Here is a 21,644-nt window from a genome sequence, read left to right as displayed (position 1 = left end):
CTCCCGTGACATTCATCTCCGGGGCTCTGGACTAATGAAATTTGAATCCAACGGCTTTTCCCCATTCGTGCTGATGGTGATGGACTTGGTAAAAAAAAACTTCGCGAATGATGGACTGACGACCGGGCATCAGTTGGAAGTTTGGATCCTTCATGTGTGATGTGTGGAACAGTTTGGATGTGTACTTTTCCACTGCCAGTATACTGCATCTGTGCTGTATTTCGGTGGATAGGTAAGATTGGATTCGGTTTTCTCGTTATGCCGTCGATTTTCATTTTTCGAGCCGTCAGATTAACGATTGATCGCTTTCGTATCATTTTTTTCCGGCAGGTATTATGCGATAGTAAAACCACTTAAGTATCCCATAAGCATGACGAAACGAGTTGTAGCTATTATGTTACTCAATACCTGGATATCACCAGCACTGTTGTCATTTGTACCGATCTTCGCTGGTAAGTATTTGTGGGAGCGCAATAGTATTTTTTTTCTATTTACATACTACCAGTGATTAATTATAATCCTATGACGTTATGACAAAGTATTTGACTTTGATTTGCATTTTCGCAGCAGATATAGAGTAATTTAGGTGTAGATTATTTTTTTTAGAAAATTGTATATCATAGAAAATTTCTTGATGAAGATGTTTGGAAGAGTACCAAAGTCATAGGCCGAGTTCGTACTATCCCATTTAATTCCACCACTTGATTGTTACTTTAACAGATACGTATTTCGACCGCAACAGTAAGGTCGTCTTCAGTGTCTCGTACTTGACTCGAATCTTCATATCAGAGAACCAACAATTTGCGACCACATTGGTTGCCTTCCCTCTACATTGCATTGCTTTGGACGTTTAAGCGAACTCAAAATGCAACTTAATGCTTGCTCACTTGTGGCTTGTATTGAGAAGCATTTACATTTGTGATTTAAAGCTGTTTATTCATGACTGCCAGCAACGTGCTCGATAAATTTGAGTAAAATTTATTTAACTTGAGTAAATGTGCGTAGCCAATTTTTACCGTGCTCGAACAGTCAATTAATCTATACATATTTAATTTTATTGGTTTAATTACTCATAACGTTATTTCTACCAACCAAACCGACACATTTCATATAGGAGAACGGTTCGGCACTTCATCCCATAGCTCCTATTTCCATCCCATTAAAAACAAAGCAATGAAGAGAAATTTGGTTTATTTTTGTGATTTTTTTCACCAGTGAGCAGAGCACGCGTGTTAGCAAAAAGAAGCGACAAAATTGGTGCTGTATTCCTTTGTTTTGCAAATATATGTTCGGTGAGATGGAAAACGGAACAGTTACCCTAGATTCCCTCTACTGCAGTTTTCCATTGTAAGAGTTTGAACACCCCTCAGCTTTCAATTCCAAATGCAGCATATTTCATTAATAAACTAGGTAGCAATTGACCTTTGCAGTGACATCGCCTACGGCGACAAAGTGTTAGTCTACCTCCGAGGAAAACGTTGTACTGACACGAATTTCCACTCTGGCATCCACATCGGCTCTCGATTTTTTTTTCTAATACCGCAAGTCGTCCCTTTTGACCCTGAAAGCGCCACATGCACACATACACTCCCTTCTCTTGAAACTGCTCGCCCACAGCCAGTTGGCAGTTGCTGAAGAAACCAAAGCTCCCCTTTGAATTTCGGTCGGGCTCGGACGGAATCCAGAACAAAGGTCCCCTTTGCTGACTGCTACATACACCACTCGGGGGCTCGGTTGGGGTGACATTGCATGACCGGAGGCAGTTCGTATTGTGATTTTCGCTCCCCATCGCGGATGTTTATTAATCAGTCTTCGGCAACCAGTCAGTGGTGGGTGGTGGCCGCAAGGGGTGGAAACTTTATGTTGGTTGTTTGCGTTTTGCTTACCGAAAAACAAGAGCACGAAGGGCCGGTTTATTGCCATTCCGTTGTTATAGCTGACTAATTTAATTAATGAAGTCAGTGCCTTTGGGGTTGGCTGAAGCAGTTTCTTTTGTTTTTGGAAGGAGGTTTCAAAATATTTTTAAGGCGAGTTATTTCATAAAGGAATAACTATTCGCTCAACTTGATAAAGTTATATATGAACTATATGTATATTCACATTTTATAGTTCAAGGAAATAACTTGTATGATCAACTGCATTATCTGAAAGGCATTCACTAGTTTTTTCGACTAGTTAGGCCGATAGAAATATATAAAAAAAAAAAACAGAATAATCCACCTAGCAGTGATGGTGTCTTTTTCGTGGACCATAAAATGTAACAAGAAAAGTGTGGGACAACAGAGTGGACCGATCAACGAAATACGGATACCCAACAGGCCAGCGGAACACCGGAAGACTCCGGACAATGCGTTTCGTTGAAGAAAATAAAAACTACACACGTGGGACCGATAATTTGTATGACTTTATTTCGCACGTATTGGGTACAAACTGAAATGATGTTACTTGTAAAAATCAAATGTTGTTGCCAGCAATGCAGTGCAGAGACGGCGTTATGATGAACGTTGCCCCCCCCCCCTCCCTTTATAGCTCACTGACACTCCTCATCGACGTCACGGAACCGGTTCAGTCTGGCCGTCGGCACTGACCAGCCCCACTGCTTCCACGAATCGCTGCTGCTTTACCACGCCTAACGGTTTTGTTAAGATGCCCGCGGCCATCTCCTCCGTCGAACAATATTTCAAAGTCACCACACCTTTATCGACCAGGTGCTTCATGTAGTGCAGCCTAGTGTCGATATGATAGGACCTTCTTGATTTGCGTCCCGTCACTACAAAATCGATGCAGGAACGATTATCCTCCAGAAAGATGGTTGGCTTCAGGTGCTCTTCCCCTATTTCCTCCAGCAGTTGTCCAAACCAGACTAATTCACGGCACGCTTCCGACAAAGCCATATATTCGGCCTCCATGCTGGACACAGATACACTCGTTTGCTTCCGGCTTGTCCAGCAAATTGTAGTCTTCTCCAGTTGAAACAGATAGCCGGAATTTGACTTCTGGTCCGACGGATCTCCGCCCCAATCCGCGTCGCGTTTCATTTCGACCCAGTCGGTCTCCGTAGGACTGCTGATCTGCCTGCTTAAGATTTCAACACTTCCGGCCTTGTGTTCATCGAGATGTAAAGAAGCGCTCCAACCAGACTATGGTAGCGCTCGTTCGATTCTAGGGGTCGACTGTTCACCTGGCTGCGGTAGTATCCAGGATCGAGCGGAATACTCGAACCTTTGGCGTCCTGTATACCACACCGTTGCGCAAGGACTTTGATGAATACGTTCTGATTCATGCTGAAGTACCCTTCTTCGTCTCTATGCCGAGGAATTGATTCACTTCCCCTAACAATGACAACGAAATCTTCTTCTGCAACTGTTCTTGGATGCGCTTGATCTCCTCCTGAGCCGTGCTTGCCACAATCATGTCGTCCACATAAATTAGGAGGTAGACGACGCCACCACCGGATAATCTCTTCTCATAGAGGCTCCATTTGGCTGTTGCATGTACCTTCCGTGCAGGTATGCGCTTTTCACGGCAAGGTGGTGCTCATGCATCTTCTTTTGTCCGGCGACAGTTAAGAGAATCCTTAAAGTTGTCTGAGTCGCCACTGGGGCAAAGACGGCGTCGTAATCGACTCCGAATCTCTGCGAGAAGCCCCTCGCGACTAGCCGTGCTTTGAACCGTGAAACATTGCCGACACTATCGTGCTTCTTCTTATACACCCACTTGTAGCTGATTGGGGTGTGACCAGCGGGCAGTTCAACAAGCTCCACGTTCGGTTGTCAATCAGCGACTGGTACTCTTCCTTCATCGCTTCCTTCCGTAAGCCTTGCTCCGCTCCGGATACTGCTTCGTCGTAGGTCGCTGGCTCCTCCTGTGCCAGAAAAGCCGCGTTGACGTCTTCCAACCGCTTTAGCAACACGCCTCGGGTGCTCCGCTTTTGGTTTCGTCCTGTCGCTACCGTTTGGTCGGGCTGTCCGTGTTCATCATCATCCCAGTCGAAGAAATTCCTCCTCGGAATCCTCATGGTCCCGTGGCCGTTCTGGGTTTTCAGGTTTTGGCCGCTTCTTCGACCGACTGCATTTTCCACCTGCCTCGAAGTTCTCCTCTTCGGCCAACTGCCGGCCGTCTGGCGCAGATATCTCCTCCTGAATCTCCACAAACCGAGCACCGTGACTAATAGTGATTTCGTTTGTATTCGTGTTCATGAATCGGTAGGACTTCCTATCACTGTAATAACCCACGATCATCAACTTCTTAGCTTTCCGTCAAGTTTCGACCGTTTAAGATCTGGGATTTGAACAAATGCAGGATAACCGAATACCTTCACGTGTGATGGCGATGGTTCCCTGCCGTACCACCGTTCGTAAGGTGTAGTGTCAACGGCTCGGGATGACAACCTATTCTGCAGGTACGCTGCTGTGGCAACCGCCTCCCTCAGTATTTTTTTATCAAGGCCAGCATCAAGAAGCATGCAAGTGGCCATTACTTGGAGTGAGCGATTCTTTCTCTCGGTCACCCCGTTCTGCTGAGGGGAGTAGGCCGCAGTGAACTGCGCCTGAATGCCCTCCTGTTCATAATACCGCTTCAGTTCATGATCGGTATATTCACCACAGCCATCTTTTTATTTATTTTTTTAACGAAGGTAATGGAAATCTGCAACCAGACACCTGGGGAGGCGAACCCAGGTAGTGTGGGGATGGGATCACCCCTCCCGACCCACTAAAACCAATTCCTTCCTCTCCAGTCATTTCCCCGGCCCGCAATTAAGCAATACTTCGGGGGATGACTATTGGGCATTGCGCCCCCTCCATGACGTACACAAGTGCACGTATGTGCCTCAGCTCTGCGACACTCCCCATGCAACACATTTGCACAAGACACACTGGCACCACATGTGCCTCAACACTCACCTGCCTATGCCGCTTGAATGATTGCAAGAGGGCCAACAGGTACCCTGCAGGAGGTACCCCATGTCGCCATCTCACAACATAGACAGTTCTCACTCAGTATGGTGTTCACTCCGTCCTGCAACAGAGTGGCACCACTTGTCTACCAAGCTAGAGGCGACCCTAGGTTGCCGCCCCTACCTCAGCTATGAGGCAGACCCTTTCGTGTCCCCTACTTCTGAGGTGCCGCAGAGGTATCTGCCCCCCGACACTCCTGTCAGATCTAGCGAGACTTTACTCAATCCGTCCCTGGCAGCCGGATCACACTACTGCCGAAACAGCCATTCTGACCATACGTACCATGCGAGTCTGACTTGTGTGCTCGCTCATACATTCAGTTCCAATCGCTTGCACCACTCTCTTGACATTCAGTCACTCACTCAGGTATCTGCCCCCCCGACACTCCTGCCAGGCCTCACCAGACTTCAGTCATTCTATCACTACCGACCATGCGTACCATGCGAGTCTTACTTGTGTGCTCACTCATACACTCGGTCCCTCACTCTGTGGGAGTATTACGAGTAATACCCCCAACTCCCATTCGCTTGCACCACATGTGCACCACTTGGGGGTGTGTGGGTACCACCAACTGCCACCCGCTTGCCGCCGAAGCAGCCCTCACTCTGTGGAACCTCCACAGGCTCCGTTAACGACCTGGCTAATTGTTTCACCCCCAGGTCATTCATCCCCTCGGCACGGGTCGCCTGACACCTTGGGATTCGGGGTTAGGGACGCCATATTGTCAGCTTCAGTGTTGTACTGAGCCTGACGATATGGCCGAATTTACACCGTTACACACTTCCAAGTATCCATATCCCAACGTAACGTCCGTAATATCCACCGCCATCTGATCTTATTACATATGGAGCCCGACCAAACTTGTTCTTGACGTGTGCGACAAATCTCTCAATGCAATCAGCTACATTGCTCTTATGTTTAAGCAGACACACGACTGTGTATCTACTATAATCATCAATGATTGTCATTAAATAGCGAACACCCCCTGGCATCACGTTTACCATTGCGCAGCATACATCCGTATGAATAACGTCGAGAACACGTTGGGTTCGATTGCTCGCAGTTTTAGGAAATGGAATTCTACATGATTTACCTTCAAGGCAAGGCTGACAAACCTGCCGGATCCCGCAATCCTGCATTTTGAAGTACTACGACAGCTCCTTCATCTGCATCTCATCCATCGCCGCCGGGTCTCGATGACCAAGCCGATAGTGCCAGGTGTGCTGGCAATTCTGCAGGTGCAGAGCTTTCTTGCCCAGCCGAGCAGGCCAGCGGAACACCGGAAGACTCCGGACAACGCGTTTCGGTGAAGAAAGGAAAAACTACACAAGCCGGACCTATATTGTGTATGTCTTTATTTCGCACGTATTGGGTACAAACTGAAATGATGTTGCCAGCAATGCGGTGTAGAGACGGCGTTATAATGAACGTTGCCCCCACTTTATAGCCGACAAAAAGCACATAAGATTAAAATCAGCAGTGATTCAAATCGTTCGGGGCTGTCAATTTGAATATGAATCTGAAACGGTAATTTTCCCAGCAGCTGTTCTCTTGGCTGTTCTAGATTCATTTTTAATACCAGTCAACTTTCAAAAAAACAAAACTGGTATAACGCTCAATTCTATTTTCTGCAGATTTGAACCACGAATGAATCACGAGATTCAAATATTTTTCAATTGTTTTAGTGTATGAATGCGTCATTTCATCTACGGATCAATGCACTTTCCAATTGCGGCGCCTTTTTTGGCAGCAACATGATGATCTTATTTAATTGAAAATTTGAAAAACATGAATAGAACACTGCTGAGGAAACCAGCGAGTTTGTTCTATTTTGCTCCAGATTCAAATTAGAATAGTGGCCAAAAATTTAGAATGAAACTGAATCACTACTGATTTCACTCCAAGAGAGGTCACTTTAGGGAGATAGATTCAGTTATTTCCATCAATTTATCGACGTTCATTTGAATGCATTGCAGCAGTTTTTGAAAATAAAAATCGATTTTTAATTTTTTTTTCTAAAAGGGAACCCTTGGGAACGGAACGCAAAGGCCGATGGGGCCAATTCTCAATAGCGAAATTGCAACCTGTTGCAAGCAAATCGGATAAGGATAAGTACAAAAGAATGTGTCTCACATTTTTTTGTACACACACACGCACACATACATACATACAAACACGCATACAGACATCACCTCAATTCGTCGAACTGAGTCGATTGGTATATAACACTATGGGTCTCCGAGCCTTCTATCAAAAGTTCGATTTTGGAGTGCTTCTATAATAGCCTTTGCGTATACTTAGGATCTGTCTCATTTGGAGAATTAAACTGAAATTAAACTTAAAAGTGACACTTCAATAATTATCGAATAACCCTGCTGGCAGAGCAAGATTACTTTTGACAGATATAGAATCATTTTGCATCGATGTCTTATTGGAATTGCTGGGTAGCACCAGCCATTTTTATGGACGGGTTATTTGCTAATTTTCGAACTGTCACTTTTAAGTTTAATTCTCCAAATGAGACAGACCCTTAGTATACGCGAGAGACAAAAACAATTAAAAATAATATTCTGAGGGGGCAACAAAAAAAATCGGATGATTTTGAGGATCTTCAAAACATTCTTTAACAAATCAGGCAAGTTTTTTTTTCGTTCTATTTTTTTTATTATTCCCCTTGACCTTTCAAAGACCAGAAGGACATAATTTTAATTAAATATTTGTAACAGCCTTATTATTGGATTCCCAAGAAGGAATTTCTTTCGAAGCCATCAAATGTTGTCACTGTTGAGTATTCGGATTGGGCTTACAGGAATTCGTAAACTTGCTTTTAGGAACGTTCTGACCAGACTAAGACTGATTGATTTGTTTCAATGTCTTTTAAACGAGTACATGTTCGTTTGTAGGTCAAATATTGCATATGTGCATTTCGATCTGCGAGCTGTCAATAAACAACACACGCTCTAATGATTTTTTAAAGGTTTTATTATATAGGGGAAGTGCACCGGATTTGGCCAACTTAGTGCCTATTTTGGCCAACCCTGAAAAATACATATTTTTCCCAAATAATCGATTAGTTAAAAGCAGCGTTGAATCGCGAGGGATCCATCTCTTGTTGGAACTAATAAAACCCTCTAGAATTGCTTTATTTTTGGAGTTATTCGCAAAATTGGCCAAATTGGGAACATGGCCAAAACCGGTACAGTTCCCCTACTACAGTCACGAGAATATTTGTCATTTGTATGCATGTCTATTGAAACGCATGCTGTGGTTTCTCGAGTTGCGATGTTTATGATAAGCCCAAGAGTGCAATTTTTGTACTGGTGATGCGAGATGCCGTGAATTATGCAGCCTGCTTTCAGGGGGATCAAAGGGTTTGCTCGATGATAAAACAATGAATAATTCTTCAATCAGATAAAAAATCTCCAATGAAATATCTAATAGTGTTTTTGTTTTTGCGGTAAAGCTTGAAGGTTAGTATTTTATTCATCTATTACCCATCATGATCTATCCAGGAATCATTAAATGACGGAACGAACCTTCTATGTTTAAGCATCGATCAAACATTAAAAGGATAATATTGTCGAAGAAAATAATAAGAAAGGAAAAGGACTAGTAACTATGCAAGCACATTTTTATTTTATCTTTAAAAATTGTAAGAAATAAGATCAACTCAAACTTTTCTGTTCGGGCAGCGGTCGCCTACGCTGCTGGGGGTTACCAGCTCACAGTTTCGCTCACTTCTACTAGAGTCGGAGACGATTTCCGCATTGAAGTCGCCCATGTAGGTCGTAACGTCACCTTTCGGAACTATATCCACGACGGTGTTCTGTTCACCGTAGAAATTCTCCGTGTCCTGTAACTCGGCAACATCGGTCGGCGGATAATATTGAATAATCATAAGGTTCCTGACACGTGGTCTGAATCTGGCAATGATTATTCTCTCATTAATTGGTTCCCATTTGATGGGAGCCGACTGTGTATGGGCACCAAGCTGAGAACCAACTACTCAGTGTCGGCGTTGTTCCCTCGAATACCGGAATATGATAATGCATGTACGGATGGTAATTTGTTTTCTTCTAAGTTTGGCCAACAGACTTCACTCAGTTCCAGGACTCCGAGCTTCATGCACCGTGCCTCGCTGTCGAGTTGTGCTAGCCTGCTTTGATGAGCTTATGTTAAAATATTCCATGTTCCAATTGACCTTACCCATCAAACATTTTTATTCGCTCAATCGATTCTATGGCTTATTTAAGGTCAACTTCGAGTCGAGACTTCGAGATATATAAAAAGGTCAACTTCCCCAAAGAACCCATATTTTTTATGCCTCTAAGTATTTTAAAATTTAAATAGTGAATTTTTCAGGCCGGTTCACATGTGCAGCACTTTTTCGGTTTTTTTTTTCGTTTTTAAAAATAGTTAGAGACTTCAAAAAATATGGATTATTTGGGAAAGATGACTTTGAATAAGGCAAAGTATCGACTGAGACAATAAAAAGAGATACATTTTTTGATGGGAAAGGTGTTCTTTAATTCATGCTAAAAGTCGTTGCCTTTAAATTAGTTCTCGATCTACCTTCGTTGGATTCTCGAATGGTTTGTTAAGATACGGGAGCAGTACCTTGTTGGCCTACGGACCTGCACACCGGATCTGCCCACCATCTTCGATATAGCTTCCGGAGAATAGCATTTCATACTTAATACGCTGCTGGAGTCGCACCTCTCCAAATCGAACAATCAGTGTTTTTAAAATGTGGTTTCTTCAGAGGAGTTGGTAGTCAGTTATTTTGAAAAAGCTTGTTCAAAATTTCTAAATCTTCAAGCCTGCTATGATGTTTTACCTTTCTCGTATACAAAGTATACGTAAAGGCTATATGTTCGCTCCAAAAACGAACTTTTTATAGGAGGCCCGGAGACCCATAGTGTTATATACCGATCGACTCAGCTCGACGAATTGGAGTGATGTCTGTGTGTATGTGTGTGTGTGTATGTTTGTGTGTGCCGAAAAGTCAAGCTCACTTTTTGGGCACTTCTTCTCAACCTCAACCTTTGCTCGCAACAAGTTGCATTCAACGCAGAATCCTGTCCCATTGTTTCCTATTGCAAATTGACCCGATCGGACCATGGGCTAAGAAGTTATGGCCAAAATACTTTTTGCCTTTCTCGTACAACAAAGTTGTACCGAAACGCTATAGGACTACTCCAAAAAACAACTTTTGATAGAAGGCCCGGAGACTCATAGTGTTATATACCGATTGACTCAGTTCGACGAATAGAGGTGATGTCTGTATATATGTGTGTGTGTGTGTTTTTTTTTCTTCCTAAGCAATGGAGGGGGAGTCTGCTCAACAGACATCCTGGGTTGTCCAGGAAGTGCGGGGTTAGGAGCCACCTCCAACAGCAAACGAGGGAGGCAGGACTGCATCCCCGACCCGCTAAACCGTTTCCATTGCCACCAAGCCCATCGTCCCTTCGGTACAACCAGAAAGTAATGCTTCAAGGGGGGCCAGTGCATAACGCACCCTCGAGGTTAGCTGCGTGTCCTTGCAGCATCGAACATCGTGACTCGCTTTTTTAGAAGAACACCATGGTACCGTGCCAGCGCATTGCCGGCTTTCCAGGTGGCCTTACCACGCCCTATGTCCTCGGAAGGTGGGAAGGGTCGACTTCGCGCCTGCATTCCTCTGCACGACTAGTATCAAGAATGATGATGCCGCGTGCACCCCAAATTGACCTCTCTGCGATAGGGCCTATTTGCCAGCACACAGAGGGACTTGCCGACGCGGTGCCTACGCCTGCCCCAGCCTTGACGAGGACCCCTTTCCGTCCTCGGGCTCGGAACCCGCCCGGTTGACCGACGCCGCGAAAGCGACGATACCATGTTGTTCTTCGCGCGGCTACTTGTTCGATAAAAGGATCGAGTTCGACCACAGGGCACCGGAATGACCCATGAAGCCGACTCCGAACCCTTGGACCACCTCTTATTTGCGCCTGAACTAGCCATTCCTCGAGTCCACGCGCCACCTTCTGTGTAGCTCCGAGACGATTTGGACGATAGCCGATAAAACGGCGTTCCAGCCAACTTCATCTTCACACATCCTCCGAACTAGGTTGTCCGGGGTAGTGTCCAGACCACATGTGGCAAGCATGTGGTCACGCATTGTGCGAAAACGCGGGCACACGAACAACACGTGTTCCGCCGTTTCCTCTAAACCTACGTACACCGGACACTCGGGCGAGGCCGAGTGTCCGAACCGGTGTAGGTACTGTCTGAAGCAACTATGGCGTGTAAGGACCTGGGTCAGGTGGAAAGTGATTTCCCCATGGCACTTCTTGACCCACGGTATCAACCTATGTGTCCATCTACCCTTAGTGGAACTGTCCTACGCACGCTGCCATTTGACCATTGAGGCCAACCTGACAGTCCTACAAGTGCCTCTCGTGCCGCGCATTTCGAAGCACTCTATGTCTTCACCGATAACGATGTCAATAGGCATCATACCGGTGATGACGCAAAGTGCATCGTGCGACACGGTACGGTACGCGCTCGCAACTCTTAGGCACATGAGCCTACACGTACTTTCTAACTTCGTTCTGTAGCAGTTAATACGCAGGGCCGTGCCCCAAGCTGGCCATCCATACCTCAGTATGGACAGAGCAACGCTAGCCAGAAGCTTGCGGACCCAGTATGGAACCTTGCGGAACCCCTGAGGTTATGTCAACGCACTTCCGACCCGCCTCCGTGTCGTATACCAGTACTCGACTCTGGAAGTAGCTTCCGAGAATCTTGTACAGGTACTCGGGAATTCCAAGACGCAGGAGCGCATCTGCAATAGCTGCCCAACTGGCACTATTGAAAGCATTCCTCACGTCGAGAGTCACTACTGCACAATAGCGTACTCCCCTCTTCTTACGCTGGATAGCTATCTCCGCGGATTTGGTAACCGACAAGATAGCGTCTACGGTCGACTTACCCTTTCGGAAGCCAAACTGGTTACTCGATAGACCATCCGCACCCTCCGTGCGTATCAACAAGCTGTTGAGGATGATCTTCTCGAGCACCTTCCCCGCCGTATCAACCAGGCATATTGGTCTATATGCCGACGGATCCCCCGGTGGTTTTCCCGTCTTTGGCGATAGGACCAAGCTCTGCCTTTTCCATGCTTCAGGGAAGACTCCCTCGTCCAGGCATCTCTACATGACAGATCTGAACATCTCGGGAGCCTCAGCAGTGGCCGCTTTGATGGCCAGGTTCGGAATACCATCCGGTCCTGGCGCCTTACCTACACTAAGGGACTGTGCCATTCCCGCAAGTTCCGCCACAGTTACTCTTCCCTCGTCGGCCACCCTGGCCCCTGGCAGCTCCACAAAGGGAGGCCAGAGACTTGGGTCGTGACGTGGGAAGAGCCCTGCGATGATTCTCTCCAGCATCTCTGGAGACCGCTATGTAGGGGTCATCGCCCACGTGTCTTGGCCATTACGACCCTATAGGCGTCACCCCATGGATTCGCTATGGCACTTTGACACAGGACCTCGAAGCAGGCTTTTTTGCTTGATCTAATCTCAGTCTTCAGAGCGGCTCTAGCAGCCATGAACGTCGTTCAACACGCTTCTCTTCTGTGCGTGCTCGCTGCATCTGCCTCCTTGCCTGTAGGCAGGCGCGGCGCAGGTTCGCAATTGCTTGAGTCCACCAGTAAGCCGGTGGTCTCCCATTCCTAGGGTGAACTTTTCTAGGCATGGTGGCATCGCATGCACGCGAGAGTACTGTTACCAGCTGCTCGCCGCTCAGACCGAGAGTATTGTGCTCGCGGCGGAGCGCTTCCTTAAACACCTCGTCGTCGAAGCATGATGTCTTCCACATACGAGGGCTAGGCCTCGCCCCTTCTTCCATCCGCTAAATGCTGGTCGTATAGTCGATACTGTAGCGAACCGCAAGATGGTCGCTGTGAGTGTAGCCATCATCTACCCTCCAGTTCGAACTACTCGTTTGGCCAGGGCTCCAGAACATAACGTCGATAATCGACTCGGCCCCGTTCCAGCTGTAGGTACTTTTGGTACCGACATTAGCCAAGTCCACATCCAACATGGCCAGTGATTCCAGCAGGATCTGCCCCCGTTGATTCGTGGATCGGCTTCCCCATTCCACGGCCCAAGCGTTGAATTCCCCCGCTATCACCACCGGCCTACGCCCCATCAAGTTAGCCGTCAAACAATCTAGCATTCGACCGAACTGCTCGATCGACCATCGAGGAGGCGCATTGTAGCTGCAGAAGAAGACCCCGTTAATTTTGGCAATGACGAAGCCCTCGTGTGTCGAAGACACCAACTCTTGGACTAGGTATTTCCCCGTTGTCCATATCGCCGCCATTTTAGACCCATCGGTGACCCAATTACCGTTCCTGGTGGGTACCCGGTAAGGATCTGCTATGATGCCGATATCCGTCCCCCATTCAGCAACTGTCTGACACAGCAGTTGCTGGGCTGCATCACAGTGGTTCAGGTTTAGCTGCGTTACCTGCACTGTGATTTTGCAGCACGCTTAAACGCCGGGCACTTCGAACCCCCCATGGGGTGCTTGCTGTTCGCAGCTTTGCTGGAACAGATCAAACAGTTGGGAGGGTTCGTGCAACATTGTGCCTTATGTCCCTCCAATCCGTAGCGTCGACAGAGCTTGCTTCGACAGAGTCCCATTGCTTGTGCCCCGGTTCCAGGCACTTGAAGCAAACTTCTGGTTGCTCATATATGCCCACAGGGCATACCGACCACCCCACCTTGACGCTCCCTAACTTGACTACCTTGGAGGCGTCCGCTGCTGGTAACCGAACCAATGCTACCTGTGTCCCTGCCGGACCTTTCCGTAGCCGAACGGCTGCGGTGGACGCGTCCACTTCGCACTGTCGCCGCAGTGCCGTGACGAGCTCTTCGACTTCGGTGATCTCGTCCAGGTCTTTAACCCTTAGATTCACCTCCGTCGTGAGTGCCCTCACCTTGACCGTCTCGCCTAGGACTTCCTCCGCCAACTTCTTGTAGGCGGCGCCCTTTTGCGAGACGCCCCGCTTTAGCTCGAGGATCATCTCGCCCATCCGAGTACGTCTTATTCGACGTACGTCGACGCCGAGTTCACCGAGCTTGACGTCACTCCTTATTGCCTTCAAGACGTCCGAGTACTTAGCCACGTCCGTTTTGATGACTAGGACATCGCCCTGGAGCGATTGGCGCCTACCCTAGACTTCTTGCTACCCTCATTCGTCTGGGCCTTCTTTTCGGCCCTTGACGTCTTCGGTTTCCTCTTGTTCTTGACCAGGGTCCAGGAGGCGTCATCCCCCTCTATTTCCCTGGTCTGGGGCGGCTGAGAGCTCTCAGCCTGCCGTAACCCCTTACCACCGTCTTTCCTGGGTGGACGGACCATTCCAGGTCCTTCCTCCCCGGGTTTTGGAGGTACCTGGCCGGGGTTCAGCTTCCCAGCCCCACTACCCTTGTTCGGGGTAGTAACCCTCCGCGTTTTGGGGCGGCCCCCAGGGAGCTCATCCCCTGGAGACTGTCTCCCCCGTTTTTGTGTCTGCTCCTTTGGAGCAGTCACCCCCGACGTGCCCGCGAATACTTGAGCCTCAGTCTGGGTTGACTTTGGCACCACCGTCTTCGCTGGCACGCCCTCGGTCGATTCGACCTTGCCCAAATCCGCGAATTCTTGGGCCTCAGTCTGGGTAGACCTCCACTCCACAGATTTCACGGGTTCGCACTTGGCCGTCCCGACCGCCGTTTCCAGCTTGGCGTCCAACATCGACTTTCGAAGTTTCAGCAAGCTCCTCTTGAGTTCCTTACTGATATTATGCTTCGATGACGCAAAGTCAATGATAGCATCCAGCTGTTCCGTCGCCACGGTGAAGGCCGAAAGCCCATCGCGTTTGCGGTTCATCGCTTTCACAAGCCATGGGCCGTCTATAACCTCTACCGACGGAGTCTGGGAGATGCTCAAGTGACCCACGCTGGCGCTGCGCACCGAGCTGCCGACTATTGCCTCTGGCCTCCTAGGCGGAGACCTGAACAACCCACCTCTTGCGAAGGGGTTGTCGCCTACACTACTACCACTAATTGAAGAATTGGTTTGGTTTTCCATTTTGGTCTCACGAGTTGCTCGGGAAAAGAGGTCCTCCACGCCAGAGCCCAGCATGACGCGGTAAGGGACAATTACTGTGGAGGATGCCCAGGTACCCCACAGGCTCCGTTAAAGGCCTAGCTCATTAATTCACCCCCTGACCATGCATCCCCTCGGCACGGGTCGCTTAACGCCTTGGGATTAGGGGTAGGGACGATGGTCCCGTTGGTCGCACCCACTCACTCTAGCTGATGTCAGAAGGACAACAGTGCCCAGGCTGCACTACCAGCTTAGTACGCAACCCTTAGCTGGCGGTCAATTGTCATCTGAAGACCCGTTAAAGCGTGAGATTGGAACTTGTGAGGACCAGAGCTGTGTAGGTCGCTCCTTCTCAGATATCAACTCACCATTTCACAGCCCAACATGTATGTAAGTGTGTATGTGTAAAAATGTTGTAGACGTACTTTTCGGAACTTAGAAATACCCGATTCATTCGCAACTATTGAAAACTGACCCAATCGGACATTGTATTTTGAAATCATTGTTTTCCCTTGGATTTTTTTCAAAATTGTTTTTTTTTTCAAGATTGGTGGCAAAATGATAGAAAAAATACGATCTTGTGTTTTTTTACCTTTCTGATGTGATTTTTCCAATACATTTTACGATGCACGAGAGAGACATCATCACCGCTAGGTTAAATAATCTGGGTTTTTTTACTTCTCCTGCTTTTTCATCTTTCTTATTCTTCTTCTTCTTTTTAAATTTTTACTTTTGTTTACCTTCTCCTTCTTCTTTCAGTCTTATATCTCACCATCCACTACTCGATATCTCGACAGGTTTCGATCACCGCTTACTTGATCTTTCGAATCAGTTCAAGTTTTTCTGGGTGAAATAAAAACTAACTTTTGATTTTCTTTACGTTTCAACCTACTTTGTTTTTTCAGCCATTCTTAGAAATATTCCGATTTGCATTCGTTTGCATCGGTTAACTTATTTCTAATCCCGAGAAAACCCAATTCAGGTCCAAAGGAAAAGAATATCTTGCTTCTCACTTCCAAATTATCTTCACTCACCTCTTGCTTCTGTTTTTCTCACTTTTCACTTCCTACTTCTCACTTCTCACTTCCATTTATCAGTACTCACTTCTCACTACTCTAAACTCACTTCGAACATCTCATTGCTTACTTTTCACTATTTGCTTTGGACAACTCGCTTCACGTAAGAGCGTATCAATTTCAGCTTTTTGATCAAACAGCACTCGGCCAAATGAAGGGAGAGAAGGAAAAAAATAATGAATGAAGAAAAAAGTATAATGAAGGAAGAAGAAAGAAGGAGAAAAGGGAGAAGAAAAAGGAAGGAATAACGTAAAAGGAATAAAAAAAACGTAGAAGAATGAAGGAGAAAAAAGAAAGGAAAAATTAATAATGAAAAAGAAAGAATGGAGAGAGGGCGATTAAAACGGAAGAAGGCAGTATGGAAAAGAATGAAGGGAGAAGAGAAAGAACAAAATATGGAGAAAAGCAAAAAGGAAAAATTAAGGACTGAGTACTTCTCACATCTCGTTTCTTTCTTCTCACTTTTCAAATCTCGCTCCATAGTTCTGATTGCTCAATTCACATTTCACTCATCAAACTTTTCTTTTCTCATTTTTCATTCTCACTTCCCACCGCTTACATCTCCCTTCACAATTTTCGCTTCTCACTTTTCCCTACTCACATTTCACTTTCCTCTTTTCATTTCTTATTTCTCAATTCTCCCGTCTCACTTTTCAGCTATCATTTTTTCTCACTTCTCACTTCGCCCTTTTTACTTTTCACTTCTTTCTACTTCTCACTTCTCATTTGTCACCTCTCACTTCTCACTTCTTCTTCTTCATCAATGGCATTACATCCCCCACTGGGACATTGCCGCCTCGCTGCTTAGTGTTCATTAAGCACTTCCACAGTTATTAACTGCGAGGTTTCTAAGCCAGGTTACCATTTCTGCATTCGTATATCATGAGACTAACACTATGATACTTTTATGCCCAGGGGAATCGAGACAATTTCCAATCCGAAAATTGTCTAGACCGGCACCGGGAATCAAACCCAGCCACCCTCAGCATGGTCTTGCTTTGTAGTCGCGCATCTTACCGCACGGCTGAGAAGGGCCTTCACTTCTCACTTCTGACGTCTAATTTCTCATTTCACACCACTCAGTTTACACCTCACTTTTTTTGCATTTCACACTCACTACTTTTTATTTCTCACACCTCACTTCTTACTTCTCACTTCTCCCTTATCTCTTATCACTACTCTCTTCTCTCTTCTTAAATCTCACTTTGCATTTTTTTTCTTTTCACTTCTGGCTTCCTACCTCTCACTTCACGTTCCTCATTTCTCACTTCTCACCACTCACTTCCTGAGATGCATCCTGAACACGAGAACGCGTGTACGTGTTCAAAACGATCTGAACCCAGCACACTGTTCAAGAGCACTCACCTAATATAGCAACTTGTATCCTAGGAAAAGAAATTCAAGCGGCGGCATGCTACACATTTTTTGTCTAGTAATGGAACACGTTGGCATCTAACTGATAGTAATCAAGCATGGTCGTATGTTTTTGCATAGTTTCAAATCTAGCGAACCTTCGTTTCTATGATCGTTTTTGCTTACGTACCAACCCAGTGCACGCTAAACTGTGTTCAAACTTAAAATCTATGAACACTAAGGCACGCCCTTGGCGCATGTTCTGTTCAGAATGAATTTATGCTCACTTCATACTTACTTCAAAATCCTCATTTCTTGAAACTTTTGATTTCTCCCATCTCACACTTTACTTAACTCTCCTGAATTATCATTCCGATTTCTGGCTTCTTATTTATTATGTCAAGTAAGAAGTAAGAAATGTTTCATTTCTCATTCACTCTTCTCACTTCTCACTTCACATTTCCCATTCCTTTCAAACTAAATTTTCCAACTCTTCTGCCAAATGGCATTTGCCCTATATGGTATTCGGTCAAATGGCCTGACACCGTGAAAACTAATACTATTGATTAGGACAATTCCATGTTGCCAATAAAGGACAGTTCTTGGCACTGGACAAAGCAGATAGCAAACTTCCAATCTCTTGAAAACCTTATCGAACTCGTCAAACAATGGAAAATAATCTTGCCCAATTAATTTGCTTTACTATTAAGGGAGTTAATGCCGTAATCGCCTAAGGCACGGCATTAAGAAGCCTGAAGCGCCGGATTTGATTTCAAGTTTGGTCGACGGTATCTTTCGGAATGGAAACGTTAAATTTTTTTTTGAAGTACTATTGACCTTCCCTGATCCTTTCCTTTCCTACTGTATTACTGTATTCCCTAACCTCTACTAAACCGCGAGTCTTTCGGTTCCCCAAATCTAACACTATATATAAGAGTCGAGAAATGTATTGTTAAACATGATTTCGGCTCTGTAACGCTTCATGGCAAATGATCCTTCCAAATAAACGAAAGATTTTTTTAAAAAATTGACCCTCCCATTAAATTTTTTATTCTCTCAATTATTATTTATTTAACTTTTTCGTCCATGAGGGCAACATTGAAACTATCCACAGTGCGGTTTCAGAATTATTCTAAATTTGATTGGGGGCAGTTGTCTCTGGAACAAGTAGCCATATACAAATTAAAGTCAGAACAGGTCCTGTGACACATCTGAGTCAAAAATTGAAAGCTTCGTTTTTGAAATTTAGCAAATTTTGAGTTGTGCCTGTATTGCACGAAACCGTCGATATGTCGTGTGAAACCTCAAGAAATTTGGTTTTCACAGCAGTTTGAATTTTCGAAAACCCTTAAAAACAGACGACAGGAACAAAAAGTTTAAAAAGACCTTAATGAGAAAAAAACAAAAAAAAATGTTTTATTTTGGCCTTACAGACGACTGATTCTGTACCAACGTAGGACTAATTCTTTAGGCCGGCTCAAATGTGCAGCACTTTTATTTTTTGTTCTCGATTTTAAAATAGTTATTGGCTTTAAGCAATATGTTTTTCTGGGAAAGTTTACTTTAAATAAGACAAAGAATGGACTAAGATAATTAAATAAGAGAATTTTTTGAGGTCCTCACAATTTATAAACTTGTGCTTTTATTCGACTTTGAAAACTTTCAATTATTGGCATAAGCAATAAGTCTACAAGAAAACGTAGCCGACGACGAGAGAAATTGTTAAAATCTCTGTGTTAGCTTGAATTTGCATAAAGTTTATTTATACTACCGTTAATGGGCTATAGACAAACTATAGGTCTGATTACTATTCAAATCGTTCAAAAACGTCTCTTATATTTTAGTTTTTTTGTCCTTTAAAACATTGATTCCATTATATAGACATTCTAAATTGTTGAAACAGTGGTCCATTTCCACCCCCAATGGACCCATTGTCATCTTCAGTGATAGTATTTGATCTCCATCTAGTTTTCTATTTGAAAACTCGCCTTTGTCAGCATAATAATTGTTCAACTTTTCATTATCTCATTTCCAGGTTGGTACACCACGGACAAGCACAAGGAGGACGTGCTCAGAAACCCGGACAGCTGTTTGTTCATCGTGAACAAACCGTACGCCGTCATCTCCAGCTCCATCTCGTTCTTCATCCCCTGCACGATCATGGTGTTCACATACTTCCAGATATTCCGCGAGGCCAATCGTCAGGAGAAACAGTTGGCAATGCGCCAAGGGACTGCCATGCTGATGCATCAACACAACGCGGGCGGTGGCGGCGGCGGTGGGGGCGGTCCCGGTGGCGGCCGGACGAACGGTGAAGCCCTCAGCGGTTCCGGCTCGTCGCGGACGCTCACCATGCACGAGGTGGACGCCGAACAGACGCCCACCCGGGATCGACATCTGATCAAAATGAAACGAGAACATAAGGCTGCACGGACGCTCGGAATCATCATGGGGACGTTTATCCTCTGCTGGCTTCCGTTTTTTCTATGGTTAACGTCGAATCGATGAATCTGTTGAATTGATTGTAGTTGAACTAAAACATTTCTCTACTATTTTAGGTACATCATAACGTCGCTCTGCGACGCGTGTCCCAATCCGGACATCGTGGTTGTCCTGGTCTTCTGGGTCGGCTACTTCAACTCGACGTTGAACCCGCTGATCTACGCCTACTTCAACCGGGACTTCCGGGAAGCGTTCCGAAACACGCTGGACTGCATGTTCTGCGCGTGGTGGCGCCGGGAAACGTCCCCGCTGGACATCAACGTGCGGAGGTCCAGCTTACGATACGACTGCCGAGCGAGGAGTGTCTACTCGGAGAACTACCTGCGCTCAACGACGCAGAACGACCGGCTAAGCAGCGAGGTCGGAGAGAGTCTCTAATGTCTTCTGCCAGCATCGTCCGGCACGTCGCGGGATACCATCGGCACCACGGTTACCATCCATCAGATTCAGCATCATCATCATCTTCATCCGCAGCAGCAGCAACAGCCACAGTTGCAGCTGGAATGCAGTGCGGTTTAGGGGTTGGATCGGTGTCGCGGAGACGTGCACGGGTACGGTGAGGCCATAGGCTAAAAAATACCAAAAACATAGATCAAGACACGAATCCTAGGTTAAGATATTTATTTTGAGTAATTTATAGAGTTAGTAGTGTGTCTGCGAGCAAGTATGACAAGGAAACAGTGTTGCCTGTCAAATTTATAAGTGTGGCCAGTTGGGAATAATTTGAAATGGGGTATTAATACTAAATAAAACGGCAACACTGAAACCCAAATGTGAATAAGCGATTGAACTAAATGAAAAAAAGCAAAAAACTGGTAGTAATAGCCAACTTTGAAGCGTATTAGGTATATATGTAGAGTAGATATTATGAGACATTCAATTATGATGCCAGATAAAACGTACTTCGATTCGAAGAAACAGAAAAAAAATCCCTTTAATGGACACTGCTTGTGATACTGCGCAATGGATTTCATCAATATTTTTTGACGTAATAGATTTCAAAGAACCAAAACATTTTAATGTTTCCAATGATACCAGTAATACATCGCTCTGTGTAGTTTGCAATTCAACAAGGGGTTTTTGTTCAGTCATGTGTGTGGTTCAAAACTGCGAACAGATCGAAAACTAATGAAAAATCACGTTCGCCGGAATATTTATTGATTTTAAAGATCTATTAAATACTCAATCAAGGTTCATTATGTCGTAAAAGACTAAATGTTTTCATTTGGTTGTACCTATTTCAGATTATATGTTTTTCTACTGAGTGACATATATTCGCTACTGACGAAACTATGTAGCGCCCAAGGTAGCGCCATTTATTGTCCATCAATTATTAATATATTGACCATCAATTATCCGTACTCCAAGAGTGAGCCCATTACTTACCTACAAATTATCATAATTTTAAAATCCTACCAACAAATCGTATGTTCTGGACGCCCACTTTCGCCAAGAAAAACTCTCAAAACGACGTCGTAAAATTAGCGTATGCACACTTTACACAGCAAACTACCACTCGCGAGCTAATTAGACGAAATTGGTGGGCGTATAGCCACAGTACGTAAAGTGATGCAAGTGCACCCGAGCGAAATGTTTGATTGAGCGTACAACTGCCTCTGGCCAA

General features: G+C 45.5%; 1 protein-coding gene across 1 annotated transcript in view; it reads left to right on the top strand.

Moving 5' to 3' along the window:
- Positions 1-20,983, top strand: part of LOC134225109 (octopamine receptor beta-2R-like) — a 263,835-nt gene extending 242,852 nt beyond the window's left edge. Inside the window, exons 5-8 of the mRNA XM_062704896.1 lie at positions 134-232; positions 331-452; positions 19,554-20,007; positions 20,077-20,983. Of these exons, the coding sequence (XP_062560880.1) occupies positions 134-232; positions 331-452; positions 19,554-20,007; positions 20,077-20,398 (997 nt within the window). The 3' untranslated portion in view covers positions 20,399-20,983. The remainder of the gene's footprint in view (positions 1-133; positions 233-330; positions 453-19,553; positions 20,008-20,076) is intronic.
- The last annotated feature ends 661 nt before the right edge of the window (positions 20,984-21,644 follow it).

Source organism: Armigeres subalbatus, chromosome 1, assembly GCF_024139115.2.
Source record: "Armigeres subalbatus isolate Guangzhou_Male chromosome 1, GZ_Asu_2, whole genome shotgun sequence".
Taxonomy (NCBI): domain Eukaryota; kingdom Metazoa; phylum Arthropoda; class Insecta; order Diptera; family Culicidae; genus Armigeres; species Armigeres subalbatus.
This window is presented reverse-complemented; position numbering and strand designations above follow the sequence as displayed.